This window comes from Kogia breviceps, chromosome 18, assembly GCF_026419965.1.
Source record: "Kogia breviceps isolate mKogBre1 chromosome 18, mKogBre1 haplotype 1, whole genome shotgun sequence".
NCBI classification, from domain to species: domain Eukaryota; kingdom Metazoa; phylum Chordata; class Mammalia; order Artiodactyla; family Physeteridae; genus Kogia; species Kogia breviceps.
The window spans coordinates 53,923,038-53,939,515 of NC_081327.1; the positions used below are offsets into that span (position 1 = coordinate 53,923,038).

General features: G+C 48.1%; 1 protein-coding gene across 3 annotated transcripts; it reads right to left on the bottom strand.

Annotated features, from left to right (window-relative positions):
* On the bottom strand, nt 1-16,381 carry HSDL1 (hydroxysteroid dehydrogenase like 1). Of its 3 annotated transcripts, none has more exons than XM_067018554.1 (6): nt 16,268-16,381; nt 8,504-8,562; nt 5,400-5,625; nt 4,279-4,724; nt 3,843-4,070; nt 1-2,234 (listed from the first exon to the last, which is right to left on the bottom strand). In XM_067018554.1, exons 3-6 carry the CDS (start codon nt 5,617-5,619, stop codon nt 2,136-2,138), a joined length of 993 nt encoding a protein of 330 aa, XP_066874655.1. In that variant the 5' UTR covers nt 5,620-5,625; nt 8,504-8,562; nt 16,268-16,381; the 3' UTR covers nt 1-2,135. The 3 variants fall into 3 exon arrangements, with proteins under 3 accessions (XP_066874655.1, XP_066874657.1, XP_058901501.1); XM_067018556.1 differs by having other exon boundaries at nt 8,487-8,562; nt 16,268-16,365; XM_059045518.2 differs by lacking the exon at nt 8,504-8,562 and having other exon boundaries at nt 16,268-16,361.
* Between the last annotated feature and the right edge of the window lie 97 nt (nt 16,382-16,478).

Consider the following 16,478-nt stretch of genomic DNA (forward strand, 5'->3'; position numbering starts at 1 on the left):
TTCCAAAGGAAGCAGAAGCAACTGCTTTTATTGTTAAGTTTTCAGGCCACAGACTGTTTTCAAAGGTTCTTATTTCCCACATTCTTAATAAGAAACCCCATCTACAGTGGTCCGATTATGACTCTCAAATGAGCTCTGTCTGGGAAAGGTAAAACCTAAGGAAGAGTCTTGGTTTTGATCTTTCATGAACTTTGCACTAATCAGCATATTTACACATGTCCTGCCAAGGAGAGAATTTTAAAAACATCACTGACATGGTATACTTAGTCTCATCATATAACAATGATCCAACACCTAATCTATAAATATAAGACACCGCTGTACCACATAACACCTTAGATATAAATATGGTATTTTTACATCAAGTTGCTGCTTCTTATTATATGTCAATTAAAGTTCAAGTCACCGTGGCATGAAGTCAAATTTTCTCTAGTCTTAATGACCATAAATTGTCGGGTGGGGAAATGCCAAATATGACAAAATAAAGGCTTCCAAGCCAACTTGGAAGCAAAAAGGTCAGTTCTACGTAGTATCTTAGAAAGGTCAGTTCTACGTAGTATCACTAGTGTGTAAATTTTCACACCTGAATTTCTTCCTCTTAAGTGATGAAGGCCTGATCTGTAAGTGGAAGAGCTCTGAACTTAACTTCTGATCTTGAGTCCAAGTCAGATCTGGAAATACTAAGGCAATGTCACTGGCAAAATTGTGGGCATAACATAAAAGCATACTTAGGCCTACTCGTAATGGAATATTATCTCAGGAGAAAGCAATTTCATAAAAGTCCTGATTTCGATTTACAAGTTTCTGCATCAATGTTGCAATATTAAACTGTGAATTTCAAATTTGCCCATATGGTCATATTCGTATAGTGATTTACAACTGTCAAAGCACTACCTATGTGGTTCTCAAAAATGTTTGGCTTTATAGGACCTGAACCAAAAAGACTTCACAGTAGGTTTCAGTGCAAACCCATATTGTGGTGGGTTGTGCATAATCACCTTCATACCAATAAAAGTATTCACTATAATGCATAAATCCATTACACAAACCAAGAATGAGCTTCTAACTTATTTCAACAGATACAATATGTCATATCACACACACATAATCTGTCAATATTTTAACTACTATTCTATAAATATTTGACGTTTACACCAATAATGCCACTGGAATGGAATAATATTACATAGAAAAGTGTTTGACAACGAGGTATAACAAGCTCTAAAGGGCTAAATTTGTTATAAAATGGGTCACAGGCTGAAAAATCATTACTTATCCACAGTAATTATAAATCAGAAGATGACTGAGGGTCAATTATTATATGTCCAAATCTAGGAATGAATTAATTCCTTAGTAGATTAAAAAAAAATGTTGTAAGTAATATTATACTTGGCAAATCCATAACACAAAATTGGGTAGCCTTGTTTAGTATGAAAAGGAAAAATCTAGAATTTTAATACCCTTACGATTCCACATTAAGCCATCTTGACGAGAAATCTTTTTTAAAGTAACTCACCCCTAAATAAAGTTGCCTAGATGCACACAGCACACGTACATATGTGGTTCTCTAACGAAGTATCAGTTGAAGAGCAGCATTTCATACACAGAGAGCCAAACAACTAGAGCTACACAATATAATACAGATTTCCACGAGTTACACCAGCAATCTTACCTAGAAAATAACACTTTTAAATAGTTTTTCCTGATGAACATTTGAAAACCAACACTATAACTCATCTACTGAAATAATTTCCCTTAAGAAACAACACGTGAAATAGTAAGAGGTGACAAGTCACATCATATTTCAACATCAGATTGCTAGTAGCTCTTAGAACAAACATAAATCACACAACTTTTGAACAGCTTAAAAAAAAAAAAAAAAGCATCAAAATTTAGGTTTCCTCATGGTTCTTGTGTGGTGGTCGTTATTTATTTACTCTGTGCCTTCCAAGTGGCCCTTGAGGCTTTTCCACAGCATTCTTAAAAGTGTTATGTTTGTTTTGCAAATGGGTCAACAGTATGCTAAATGATCGGTAATGAAAGAAAATGCAGAAGATAAATTACATGTGTTCTTCCAAATGTAGAATACTGCAGGATCCCCGAGTTGGCAAACACTTCCCAACCATCAGCCAGCTTCACGCTTTGCAGGCTAAGGCCTCCTTACGTAGGGAACGATTGAGAATATTTGCTCCCCACACCCAGAGCCATTCAGGCATATACTGTGCAAAAAGAAACTAAAAATGAAAGAGAAAAAGATTGTAAGGTTAGAACCCAGAGTCATCGACAACAAAATGCACAGATCAGCAATCATTTAAACCAACAAACATCACCAATCCCATAAATACAAAAGAGGAAAAAACCTTAGGGGCTCCTGCACTGAGCAACTGCTTTTGTATAAGACCCTATGCTAGACTCTCTGGGGAACAGAAATGCGATCACCGCCCACCCGCCCCCTTTCTCTAACGAGGTGGGACACACCTACATGCAGTGATAGGACTACTGTACATGAATAGTATGGAATGTGGGTAAGAATTACAAATCAGCCCAGGAATAAAAGGTAGGTGAGAGAGAAAATTGCATACGTGCTTAGTACTACGTGAGAAAACTGGGGACTGAGAGGCAGAGTGGTGCTAAGTTAAACAAAAGCACTGAGTCAAAAACACCAGGCCCCTGAAAGAGTGTCTTCAGGTGTGGCGAGGAAGGCTCGGGGATACAGGGAGGATGTCCGCTGATGTTGCTCTGCTCCAGGGGGTCTCCAGGGCCACATCCCCCCAGCGGACATTCGGCAAGGTCCAGAAACAGTATTAGCCGTCAAAAGTGGGGTGGTGGCGCTACTGGTATCTAGTGGGCAGAGATCCAGGATGCTGTGAACATCGTACAGTGCACAGGAAGGTCCCACAACAAGGAATGAGCCAACCTCTACACCATTAGTGCCCAGGTGGAGAAGCCCTGCGCAACACTGACAGACTCGGCCCGTTTCCTAAGGAGGGGCAGGCGGAGACTCACTGGCTTGTCCGGGGAGCTTGCAGCACACTGGCTAGTGGGAGGGAGAGAGCTAGCGGAAGAGGAAAGAATTTCATCCTCTGGGCACTGGCGGATCAGCCCCAGAGGCTGACTCATCGGCCCGCTGAGGTAACAGCATGAGCAGGAGAGGGGTGCCAAGTCTCCAGGCACTGGGAACTGCGGAAAAGCCGGAGGCTTCAGGTTCTGCAAGGCTCTGGGCGCCTTCGGGGATCCTGACCAATGGGCCACAGCATAGCCCCCGTGGGGACCTGGCTCAGTAGGACTTGGGAACAATGAGCCGCGGGGAGGACGTCCACAGCGAGGGTACACATCCAGCTTGTTGGAAAAGTGTACAGCGCTTAAAATACAAATGCCATGCGTTCCCCAGAGACTGAGACAGGCGGGACTTAAAAAGGTAAGAAATAGGGCTTCCCTGGTGGCGCAGTGGTTGGGAGTCCGCCTGCCGATGCAGGGGACACGGGTTCGTGCCCCGGTCCGGAAGGATCCCACGTGCCACGGAGCGGCTGGGCCCGTGAGCCGTGGCCGCTGAGCCTGCGCGTCCGGAGCCTGTGCTCCGCAACGGGAGGGGCCGCAGCAGTGAGAGGCCCGCGTACCGCAAAAAAAAAAAAAAAAGGTAAGAAACAAACGGGAATGGTGAAGATGGAAAAGAACTCAAAGCCCGTGAGATGGATCCTGAAACTGGAGCCCTCTAAGGTTTGAGAATCAGAATTTACAATCCTCACCTTTCAGCATCATGCTTCAATCAGATTCCCACGTATCATTTAAAAAAGGCTGAGGATGCATTAACCTAATTACAAGAGCTGAGCGCACACCGTTACCTGGATGGAATGGGACCAGTATCCCGTGGTCCTTTTTGAAATGCCAAGGGTAGAAACAGCATGACGTGCGTACACTTGTGGCGAAGGCACCAACCACGGGCACTTGTGCAGAAAGCTGCCAGGGGTGGACACGTTGGTAGCTACGTAGAACGGGATTAGGCTCTGTACGAAGATTCCTTTGGAAGCATATTCATACTGCAATGCTCTGCTGAAGTGGTCTAGGTAAGCCTGTTAAAACAGGAGGGGAAAAGACTTAATTTTTCAGGAACTCGGAAGAAATTCAGGAGAAAAAAAAAGACTTAACGGTCATTGCAGGGAAAAAATACAGCATAAGCAAACACGAGCTGCTGCCAAAGAGCTCAACAAAGTGGACCAAACCACTGTGATAAACACTGTCCTGCGTGATGATCTCACTTTCCAGCTGGGAACGCATTACCTTAGACGCGGAAAACGCCGCCAGCTGGGGGGTTGGTTTGCAGCAGGAGCCGGAGGAGATGGTGACGATGGCCCCTTTCTTCCTCTCCACCATCCCGGGCAGCACTATGTGGACCATCAGACTGGCGGCGGCAATGTTCACATTGACGATGTCCCAGAGCGTGTCCTCCGAGACCTGCGTGAAGTACTGTGGGTAGGGGTAGAACACGCCCACGTTGTTCACCAGGATGCCAACGTCTCTGTCCTTCAGGGCTTCCCGGATCAGGCCGTAGATCTCGCGGCCATTGCTGAAGTCCGCGACAATGATGTCCGTCTCCACTTTGTAGGCGTCAGCTATGTCTCTAGCGACCGTCTGCAGCTTCTCTTGGTTCCGACTGATCAGGACGATGTTGAGCCCACGGCTGGCCAACTCCTCTGCGTAGGCCCTTCCGATCCCATCTGTTGCACCTACAGTACAAGCCGGGAAAAGCGGGCAAACTCGTTTCTCAGTGGGACCTTTAAAATGGCCTTTAAATACCGTGTCCGAGTTTAATCAGAGAAGGATTCACACTAGAAATAAACCGAGCTCTGTAAGTGATCAGTCAAGCACAAGGCCAAATCCATGACACAGGCCACTCAAATACTCGCCCTGACACCCTGGCAGGCAGAGGAAGGGCTGTTTTACATTCACCAAGTTGACTGTGAGACACAGGGGGAAACCGTTTTCAAACTCTCACCTGGCTTGAATGAGTGCCAGGAGGTACTTTCCTGGGAAACAATGGTAAATTAAAATGAAATTTAAAATAAGGGAAGTATTTCTGAAAGTGGTACCAGTTTGTAAGGACACTTTCAAAACAGAGAGCGAGAAGGAAAAGCAAAGGGTAGGAAGGTGGGGTGGAGCAGGACTGGGAGCAGGACGGGGCAGAATAAGAAGCTCAGAAATCACAGGGAAATTCTTCCAAGATGAGGGCGGTAAGAAATGCACACATAATCATAACAGCGTAGTTTTATTTTTTTATCCCATGAAAACATTACATCAAATTCGGTAATTCCAGGAATGATGCATCCAACTTAAAACACAGAATAAACAGGACAGATGATTTCATTTTGAGATTAGGCAATAACTGAAAACTCATCTCTTACCACTCACGACTGCCCATCTTCCATACTGCTTGACCAGGTCTGCTCTGCTCACCAGGCGCGGGATGAAATGCAGCCTGATCAGGCTGTAAAAGTCACAGACGACGGTGATGCTTTTTCTGGCCGTGTACCAGGCTCCAACCAAGGCGAGGGCTTCCATGTAGCAGTTGCAGGACCTGGCGATTTCCCTGTACAAGAGGTAGAAGCTGTCGACGGCAGCCATGGCAGCCTGCAAGGGAGGGCAGCGAGAGAGGTGGCCTTTGCTTAGTGAGTTAAAGGAACACGCACAGAGCTGGGGAAGAAAGGCATCTGAGGACATCAGAGCTTAACAATTTTGCATTCAAATAACAGTAACTGTTCTGATGCACACAGCCCATGGATCCAGACAATTTATGATCTCATTATTTAACATCTGTAGCTTATAAAGTTCTTTCCTTCCAAGAAGATGAGTCAACACAGTTATCAAGAGTTACCAAATTCCTACTAAAATCCAGGCACTGTGCTAAATGGTGTGGCTACGGAGAGAAACACAATATGCCCTATGCTAAAAAAAGCTCATGGTCCAGCACAGTGACAGACACAGACCTTTTAATTCATGTAACAGCTGAGAGGTATGTTTCTTTCTTTTATTGAATTTATATTTATTCAAAACCGGCAAGCGCAGAGGGCCTACTATCCCTGGAGAGACAAAGTAGAAGAAACAGAGGCAATATTAAGACAGGGCCTTAGCCTCAAGTACCTTACAACCCATTTGAGACAAAACTAAGCTCTAAAAAACTTTAACATCAAATAAACATAAATTAGATTATGTATAAATAATATTCATAAATGTACATTTAAAAAGAGATACTCCCCAAACTTGAAGAAATGGTTTTCTCAAATGATAGTGCATAAGCACGCTCCCTCTTGCTGATGTCACTGGCACACCACTACCTTTCCCTGGCCCCTTAACGTGTGGGGAAAGAAAAGCCCAGTTCAATTCTTGTAAGTATTCACACAGCAAGCATCGCGACGCACCTATTATGTGCCATGTACCGTGACAGACACTAAGGACTCAAAGAGGAAGTAAATAACTACCTAGAAGAAGAGACGAACATTTAACAAAACAACTTTAAATGCCATACGAACCGGTCGGTGTATGTCTGCCTGTGCTCAGAAAGGCAGAGAAAGGCCGGGCACGACCAAGGCCGACGAACTTCGTCCTGGACGAGACCCGGGGAGCCACCGAGGCCTGAGCCAACGGTGCGCTACCAAGTGAGGGTCAAACATCAAAAAGAGCAGAACAGACCACAATTACATTACAGGGAGCTCTGATATGCACAAACACACGGATATAGCATTTATTATATATTAATAAAAGAAAATAGATTCAAGCCAAACAAACATTTATGTAAAACTTCTGGAAGTGGCCCCTTTCATAGAAACTGCATTAGAATAGGAAAAAAATAAAAGCTGAAACTAAGAAAAATCCCCGACAATAGCAGCAAAAATTGGCATAAGCTTAAGGAAGAATAAGTGAATTCCTTCCCACTCCAGCGCAATGCAATTTGAGCTCAACCAAGGTTTGCAGAGTGGAGAAAACAAATTAACCTCTGGAATGGAACACACTGTAAGAATGATACCACACTGTGGTAACAGGCACATAAAACAAGGGAAAAACGACTGAATATAAATATGTATACATCGATATCTATCTGTGTGTTGAGTATGCACATAAGTGTGCGGTCCAAATTACAAACCAACAAAACACACAAAAGAAATATGACAGAAAACTGAAAGAAACAGACAGTAGGATTCCTCAGTGCCTCACAATGAGGCTATAACCCCTCAAACGTTAAAATTTCCACTCCTACCGTAACTCTAAGTTGGTGTGGCATTAAGTAAGTTAAAGAAACGTCCTTCTCAAATAGCAATGCAGGAAATGACTGAAGGGGCCACCTTATTCCCAGTAAGTAAAGTGCTGTACAGTTTGAGGTTCTGTTCAGAGGGACTTACCTCCTACGATAAGGATGCCAAAATTGGTCAAGAAAAGAAAACATTAGAAACTTTATTAAGCACACAAACCAATTACTTAATAAGATGAAAACAATCACATGCTCCTCTGGGGTAATGCTTCTTCACGGACCACACTGGGTGAGATTTCCTAAAACATGAACTATCAAGATCCATGCAGTCTGGGCTGAAGACGCTTTCCTTCTTCCGGCAGGTCCGCCCCACTAAGGCAGAACGCACTCTGGGCGCTGCTTCAAATCCTCTGAAAGCGGTTCAGTCACGGTCCTCCGCCTTCCACGTGTTCACCCCTTTTCTGCTGTGCATGAGCACCTCTCAAAGCTTCCGGATGCTAGCGATGAGGCCGTGACGCGTCACCCTCTCCAAGGGTCCCCCCTGCTGCACCATCTCGATACACAGCCGCGTCCTGAGGAGGCAGGTGCTGGCTGGAGAGGCCCCTGCCAGGCACTGAGCACTTCCATTGACTGCCGGCCCCGCATGCTGCTAACTCAAGATTCCCAGAGAAACAACCAAAACAGTAGCTCCTTACAAGGAAGAACATAAAAACCGAGAATCCAAGTCCAACCATCTAAGTTAGGAGTTCCTGAAATAATTTTTTAAAGTGGACACGTGCCTTTTGTCAGATACTAGGCCATGAAGAGAGCAAATGTGAAACATAATACTTGTATGCACCAGTACTTTTCAAACAAAATGTGATAAAATTTGAAACAACTATGACCAAAAAACTGGATACGTGGAACATTAAATCTGTTCTTCCAAATAACAGGTGGGCACACATCTAAAATGTTAAAACGGTGTTTTCAATGAAAAATTGAAAACCGCATATCAAGGACTACTGGATCGTAGCCAAAGAAATACTTGTGGGAAAATGAATTGCAGGAGTGTCTGTAACAGGGTTCCAGCTAAAAAGGTCAGGTGTGCCTCAGGCAATGACCTCACCCCAAGAGGAAGCTGTGTAAAGGGAACTTCGACCCTCTCAAACACCATTCAAGAACTGAACATCTCAGAAGGAAAAACTTCAGCAAAAGAAGCCTGACTGCGACCGAGTTCCCCGATTTTTCTGCTCAAGTCATTAAGTACCCGTGGTTTCCTCTTACCTCCTCCGCCAGCCCTGGGCCTTCAGGAATACACTGCTCTGTCTTCTCTTCAGGACAAGCTGTGAACAAGAACCAACAGGAAACAATTGCCTCCCCTTCACAGCTCAGCTGGGATAAGTTTATGTAAAACTACGACCAAAGCGTTTTAAAAGTTAAGGAAACAGAACAACTCTCGGGCCGTGATTCCCGGCACAGGCAGCGACGCATCACCTGGTCTGGGAAGAAGGCAGGCGCCGCCAGTGCCCGTCTGGTGGAAGGCTGGGCTGGGAGGCAACCCCGCTCCTGCACCTTGTTCCTGAAGGAACATCTCATCACACAGGACAAAATCTGTCCAGACCGCTTGGAGGGAGACCCAGGACGGCGAGCAGACACCCTGCCCCCGACCTGTCCCGGGCATCTGCTGGGCTTCCCCGGGCCTCATCCTTCTCTCTGCAAACCACTGTGCTGCGCCCCAGCCACAGAGCACTAGACCCTCCGCTCGGCCGCAGCACCTGTTCCACATCCCGGCAGATCCGGGCTGCCCAGCTGAGCACGCGAGTCCCGGGCGCGACAGCGGCACGGAGGGATGGCCCCTTCCAGCCTGCCTGCGGCCGCGGGCTTAAGGATGAGGAGATGGAAGGAAACGCCAGCGCCACCTCTCCCCTCTCCCTCCACCCTAGACACTGCCTGGTGCCTGTTTCGGTTTTGAAACCCCCCCACCCAAGGCTGCGTTCCCTGGGGGGCCGGATCTCCCCACACACTCCTCCAGCACCTCGCACAACCCCTGGCGCGGACGGAGCAGGAGCTCGCAGATCAGCTGCTGCGTGAAATCGCACCACCCAGACTAGCTCAGCTCTCAGTCCCGTCCCGCGGGGAGGGGACCACCAAACCAACACCTGCGATCCTTTACAAAAAGAAACCCCTCGTGGGCAAGGCCCCCGGGGCCGTCCTGCGCAGGCCCAGCAGGAGCTGTGCAGGCATCGGAGGGGAGCAGAGACCAGCGGTGCCAGGGCCTCCAACCCCGCTTCTCAACTCCACCCACTGGATCCCCTGCACCACCAGTCAGGGCGGACCGTCACGATATTTTAAACTGCAATTCCATCACAGACAGCTACCTTACACGTCGGTTACCATTGCTGGATTTTGTTTTAATCGCGGATCGTCAGAGGGCTGACGGCATTCTAGGCCTGAGATGCGTCTCATCGCTCCCCAGAGGCAGCTCAGTGTGGACAGACGTGACTCACACCAACCAAACTCACAAGAGACTGATAAATCCCAACGCCAATTTAGTTATGAGTAATAAACGACGCAGCCAAGAAGCCTAAACACGCACGGTCACTAGGCTGTAGGAGAGTCTACGTGGAAAGCCAAACTACTAGGGCAGCAATGAAGAAAGCAGTTAAGTGTCGGACACCGAGGACCCGTGCTGGGCCTCCCAACACGGCGATTCCCCAGGGAGGAGGGCGGGGGCGAGACGTGCCTCCCCCACAGAGAGCAGGCACAGCCCGGCCTGCTGGGAAATGGTGACAACAGCGAGGAGCTCACAGCGCGGGATGCACACCCAGGGGTGGAAACAGGGCCGGGAGGGGAGCCCAGGCTGTGAGATGCCTTTACGCCACACAGAAACGTTGGGCCAAAGGCAGGAGCTCATCAGGTTTAGCGCAGACGGCAGCTGGCGGCGGTGGAGGGGCAGTGGCGTCACGGGCAGGAAGTCAGGCGGCCTGGGCCCTGGTCCATCCAGACGGGGACGAAGCAAAGCTAGACGGAGAGCACGCAGCTTTGTGTCCGACTCCCCGCCACTCCTCAGACACGCCGGACATTTTCATCCATTTGCTCGCACCTCGGCGGCAAAGGATTGGAAGTTCTACCTGCCCGACATCCTCTTAATCCTCTCTCTGTCCGTAAGTAGCTGATGGAAAATAATGTCTTTCTAATGGAAGAAGAAATCAGGACTCCCCCGCAAAGCCGTTCAGTTCTAGGAAAGCTCATGGAAGCAGCTTTAAAGGGGTTTAGTACACATTTAGGTGGAGAAGGCTACTAAGGTATACACAGATGGCAGGCTGCTTGTAACTTGCTGTGGAGGTTTGACTAGTTCATTGTTCTGTGGATACGTACTAGTCTAAAACTTAGAGAAATCCTTTACTTAGAAAGCAACACTGAAACACAGTAAAATCCCAGTCCCTGTACACCCTACCTGTACAAGTTATTATAAAGCTTCATTTCCTTGCCTCTACGGAAACTAAAACATCAGTGAACAACAGAGGCAAACAGTCAGAACTGTCCCCAAAACAGGAAAAGCAGTGCAATTCCCTACTGTCTTCTGGGCATTTTCTACTTCTCCAGAGCGATATTCATCAGGGCTAAAGGACCCTTAGGTAAACTACGGAATTTGAGTGACTATATGACCCTTAGGTAAACTACGGAATTGGAGTGATTATGACGTGTCAGGGTAGACTCGCCCTCAGTAGAAACGGCACCACTCTGGTGAGTGAGGCTGATACAGGGGAAGCTCCGCACGGGCACGAGTAAGTGGCATATGGGGTCTCCGCACTTTCCTATCGATTTTATTATAAACCCCAAACTGCTCCAAAAAAGCCTAAAAATACCCCTCTGAGGTAACACCACAACTATGAAGGCATCATGGGAAAACTATGGTCGAGACTCCAGGAGCAAAGTCGTGCCTTCAAGGCGTGGCTGCTGTGCCTGTAACATTATCCTGACCTACGGTTTAGCTGACTCAACCTCACTATGAAAACGGAGATCAGACCGAATAGAAAGCCCTTCGGGAATCAAAGAGCTCCGGGAGCAGTGTCCTGGCTGAAACACAGGCATCCCCAGGCTATCCAAATGAATGCTACCTGGGGGTGATGCTACAAGAACATAAGACAGATTGTCCAAAATGTTTTCAAAGAAAATAAAGCAAGTATGATGGAAAAAAGACAATTAAAACACCCCCAAACCAAAGGTAGTGGGGTCGGTAGACAATGGCCCTCCAATATGCCCACATCCTAATCCTCAAACCTCGTAAATATGTCACCTCATGTAGCCAGGGGACTTCGAAGATTAAGGATCTTGAGAAGGGGAGATGATCCTGCGTTATCCAGGGGGCTCCAATGTGATCACACGTGTCCTTATTAGATGGAGGCAGAAGGGTCAGAGTCAGAGAAGGAGCTGTGACCAAGAAGCAGAGGTCAGAGAGTGCGGGGGAGATTTAAAGACCAGAGGCTGCTGGACTGAAGATACAGAGCGGGGTCACAGGTCAAGGAAGGCAGGCACCTCCAGAATCTGGCAAAGGCCAGGATATGGATTCTCCCCAGAGCCTCCCCAAGTGACACAACCATGCTGACACCCCGGCTTTAGTCCGGTGGGACTGACTTGAGACTTCTGACCTCCAGAACTGTAAGAGAGTAACTATGTCTTGTTTCAAGCCACTGAACAATTTGTTACAGCAGTTATAGGAAACTAAGATGGAGGGACGGACAGACTGTCAGTCTAGTTTTTAAGACAGTACAGAGACAAGCTGCAAATCCGGAAACATCCCTCAAACCAAAACCTTTCCAGTGTATTCAGGAACCAGAAAGTATCCTCAGAGGCTCCTCAGATCGACTGGCTGAGGTCGTCCTCAACACCCTCATCAACAGCCGGCACTTTCCAGTAAGGCTGCAGGTTAGGACTTGAAAATGTTTTTTAATAGAAATCTCACTTCACTCCTCAGAGCCTTGCTCTCAGCACTCCCATCCTCTCTCTCCTCGCAAGACCAGCTCAAGCCCCATCCCTTCTCCCCAGCTCAGTCCCAGGACTCGCTGACAATCACCACGACACGCCAGCCCTGGGGATGGACGGATGGACGGATGGACGGGAGGCCCACACCCCTCTTCCCTTCCCTTCCCAGGTCTCCACACCCACCAGCATGAGTCCCCTCCGTCTCTCTCCCCCACATGACACTTAAACAGAATGCAGAGCAGTGCAGTAACTGGACTCTATCTTGGCTCCTCAACTAGAACACAGGCCTCTTGAGGGCAGGAAATATATCTAAAACTAAATTTTATGTAATTTAAGAAATTGGAAAATGTACACAAAAGTTGAAAAACCTATTATGCACAGTTCAAAGAGTAATGAACAAAACACCCACACAGACACCCTACTTCACAAATCAAAGCAGTCTTAGAAGCCCCGATGCTTCCTCCCTGGTCACATCCCCTTCTGCCACCGGGATGGGGGGGCGGGTAATCAATCTCCTAAATTCTGATGTAATATTCCCTTGTTTCTTTCTCTTTTTTTAAATAGGTGTACTATTACTGCAGCATGGATTCTGAAATATTCCGTTTTCCCTGGTTCTGACCTTTACATAAAGGAATCCAACCCCAAGTATCCTTTGGTGCCTTCTTTCACTCAGCGTTGTTTTTGGGGCTCACCCACGCCTCCGTAGCTGTAGGCCATATACTCTCACTGCCGCTACCTCACGGTACAGACACACAATTCGTATAACCATTCTACTGCCGATGGGTTGTCCTTGTTGGTTTTGACCTTACAATTACGAAAGGCACTGCCATGAACCTTCTCGTGCATGTCTCCTGGGCACGTGTACAAGAGATTCTCGAAGGGACAGGCCTATGAGTCGAGCTGCTGGGCCCCAGGGAATCCATGCGAACGGCGAGATGTTGCCAAAGCAGCTGCAGCAATTTACACGCCCACCAGCAGCAAGTGTGAGCACATGCTGCCTCCTCTCGATGGCTGGCAACGTCCAACAGTTCACCTCCTGCCAAAGGCTGGCTGTGAAATGGCATCTCACCGTGGTTTTCACTAGTATATCCTGACTACTAATAAGGTTGACTGACACTCTTTTGATGTTTATGTGCTGTTTGTGTTTTCTCATCTATGAAATGCCTGTTCCTAGCTTTTGACATGTTGTCTTCTTTTGCTTTCAGAGTTGTAAGAATTCTTTCCATATTGTAGATACTAGATCTCTGTATGCTTTGTCTCTTTATAGTGCTTTTGATGAACTGAATATCTTAATATTAATGTATTCAAATTTATCTGTCTTTTCCCTGCATGGTTTGTGCTTGCCATGTTTTATTTCAGAAATCCCATCCTAGGGGCTTCCCTGGTGGCGCAGTGGTTGAGAGTCCGCCTGCCGATGCAGGGGATACGGGTTCGTGCCCCGGTCCGGGAGGATCCCACGTGCCGCGGAGCGGCTGGGCCCGTGAGCCGTGGCCGCTGGGCCTGCGCGTCCGGAGCCTGTGCTCCGCAACGGGAGAGGCCACAGCAGTGAGAGGCCCGCGTACCGCAAAAAAAAAAAAAAGAAAAAAAAGAAATCCCATCCTAGTCCCAAGTGATAAAGATATTTTCCCATATTACTTTCCAAAATTTCTTTTACAGTTTTGTTTTTCAGATTTAATTCTTTAATCCTCCCACAGCCTTGTGATGGTGTGAGGCTGGGATCACATCCACCTTTACTATTCCGCCTCAGCACCTGGGATGGTGCGAGGTATATGATATTTATTTAATAAACAGAAGCAAATAATGCTTTGTCTTCAAGGTTCAAATTTCCCTCTCGGGGCGAGAAAACTTGAGAAGCTTCTCAAACTTTGCATCAGCACTCTGACAAAGTTATTGGTGTATCATGACTTTTTGGAATTTCCTTACCTTCCTTTGCCAAGTTTCAGTATACCACTACCCTGAACTGCACGGAAAGAGCAGAATACGGGAGTTCTCATCTAAGATCCGATAACGCTCAGTTTCAGGTTTCCCTTTGTGCAGTGGGAATTAAAATAATAATAGCATCTACTCCTAGATACAGACCCAAGATAACCGAAGACTTACGCTCACACAAAAACTTGTACAGCTGTGTTCACAGCAGCATTATTCACTAGCTAAAAAGTGGCAACAGGGCTTCCCTGGTGGCGCAGTGGTTGAGAGTCCGCCTGCCGATGCAGGGGACGCGGGTTCGTGCCCCGGTCCGGGAGGATCCCACATGCCGCGGAGCGGCTGGGCCCGTGAGCCGTGGCCGCTGCGCCTGCGCGTCCGGAGCCTGCGCTCCGCAATGGGAGAGGCCACAGCAGTGAGAGGCCCGTGTACCGCAAAAAAAAAAAAAAAAAAAAGTGGAAACAACCCAAATGTCCAACAACAGAGGAATGGATAAACAACATGTGGTCTATCCACATAATGGAATATTATTCAGCAATAAAAAGAATGAAGTATGGATACATGCTATGCCATGGACAAACCTTGAGAACAGCATGCTGAGCTAAAGAAGCCAGACAAAAGGCGACACATCATAGTGCTCTATGTATGTGAAATGTCCAGAAAAGGCAAATCCAGAGACAGAAAGTAGATTAGGGCTGCCACAGGACAGGGGGAGTGGGAAATGGGGAGCGACTGCTAATGGGGTGGGATTTCTTTGGGGGACGATAAGAATGTTCTGGAATTAAATAGTGGTGAGGAATGTACACCGTGAATATGCTGCTATGAGCAGTACATGTTTAAATGGCTAAAATGGTGAATTTTATGTTATGTGAATTTTATCTCAAAAAGAAAAAATCTGCTAAAAAAACTACCAATTTGTTGAACTCTATGCCCCTGGAACATTACTGTTCCACAGACTCTGAAAACAGACATCCTGGATTCGAATCCACGCTCCCCATATAAGAGCTGCGTGTCTTGGGTGAAGGTGACATTACTTCACCTGAGCTTTCCTTATATCACCTGTAAACATGGGGCTAATAGTTCCTGCCTAAGATTATAATGAGAATTAAAGTAGATCACATGTAAAAAGCACTCAGAACAGAGCCCAGAACATAACTGCTCCATAAACCTTGGCTATTAGCCACTATAACTCAGTGTTCAACGTTAGCGCTTGTCTATTTGTAGTGCTCAGGGTTAAAACTGAGAGCTGGCTTTATGCAAAAGACCCCGCTAAGTGCTCTATTCCCATCACCGGACTTGCCCTCTCATCAGCCTTACGAGGCAGAGTTTTAATCGTTCCCAGTTTACAGACGGGGAAACTGAGGCTTACCGAGGTAAAGTGAAGAACTGGGCTGTGGGAATTCAGATCAAGGTCTACCAAAGTCCTGAGCCCTGGCTAGCGACGCCCACTGTAAGACCCCCAGGCAGGCATCCTGCTAGCATCACCGAGAGGACCGCTGGGTTTGGCTTCAAGCGCCGGTCTGTGTCTGGGCTGCACGTTCCTTTGGAACAGCGACAGCCTCACTGGTCGCCAGAACCCTTCCCCTCCAGCACCGGGCAGAGCCAAACGAACGACCGCTGCTGGGGAACTGGTGGGGCCCTTTCTCCAAGAGCTCCCTTATTCTGAATTACTTCTACTTCAGAACAAAGACGACGACAACAAATCCCACTCAGACCAAGTCCTTTGGAAACGACAATAAAGAAGCACAAAGGGGTGATGTTCAGAGCCTCGTGCGGAGCACCTGGGTCAGGTCTGGGAAAGAGTGGGACCCGCGTTCGGGGTGGCTGGGGCCCCAGGTCGGCCGGGTCCTGGGGGAGGGGCGGGCCCAGAAAAGGGAGTCCTGTGTGGGTGCAACGCCGGGATGGAGCTGTGGAAGGGGCGCTCTGGGGGGACACTCTGGAAGGAGAGAAGCTGGGGGCGGGGTCCGAGGGAAGGGAGGGACGAAAGAGTGCTGGAGGCCTGGGTGTCTCGGCGCTGAGGGCACTAGTCCAGGGGGGCGTGGTGGGGCGCAGAAGGAGGGGCCGGGCCGAAGTCCCAGGGGGCGCCGAGGGAGACCAGGAGGGTCTGGGGCCCGGGGCCCGGTGTAGGGGGTGCGGTACCTGTAGAGGCGACGCAGTCTCGGAACCGGTCTCACCAAAGACGCTCGGCCACCGCCCCCGTCGCCGCCGCCGCAGCTACAGCGGGCCGCGACCCACGTGACCCGCGCACGCGCTGGGGGCGGGGCCGTTGCGGGATCCGCCCCCCGGCGTCCCGAGTGCGCGTGCGCAGCGGTTGCCGTGGGGACCAGGGAAGCGTAGGTCTGCCAACGAC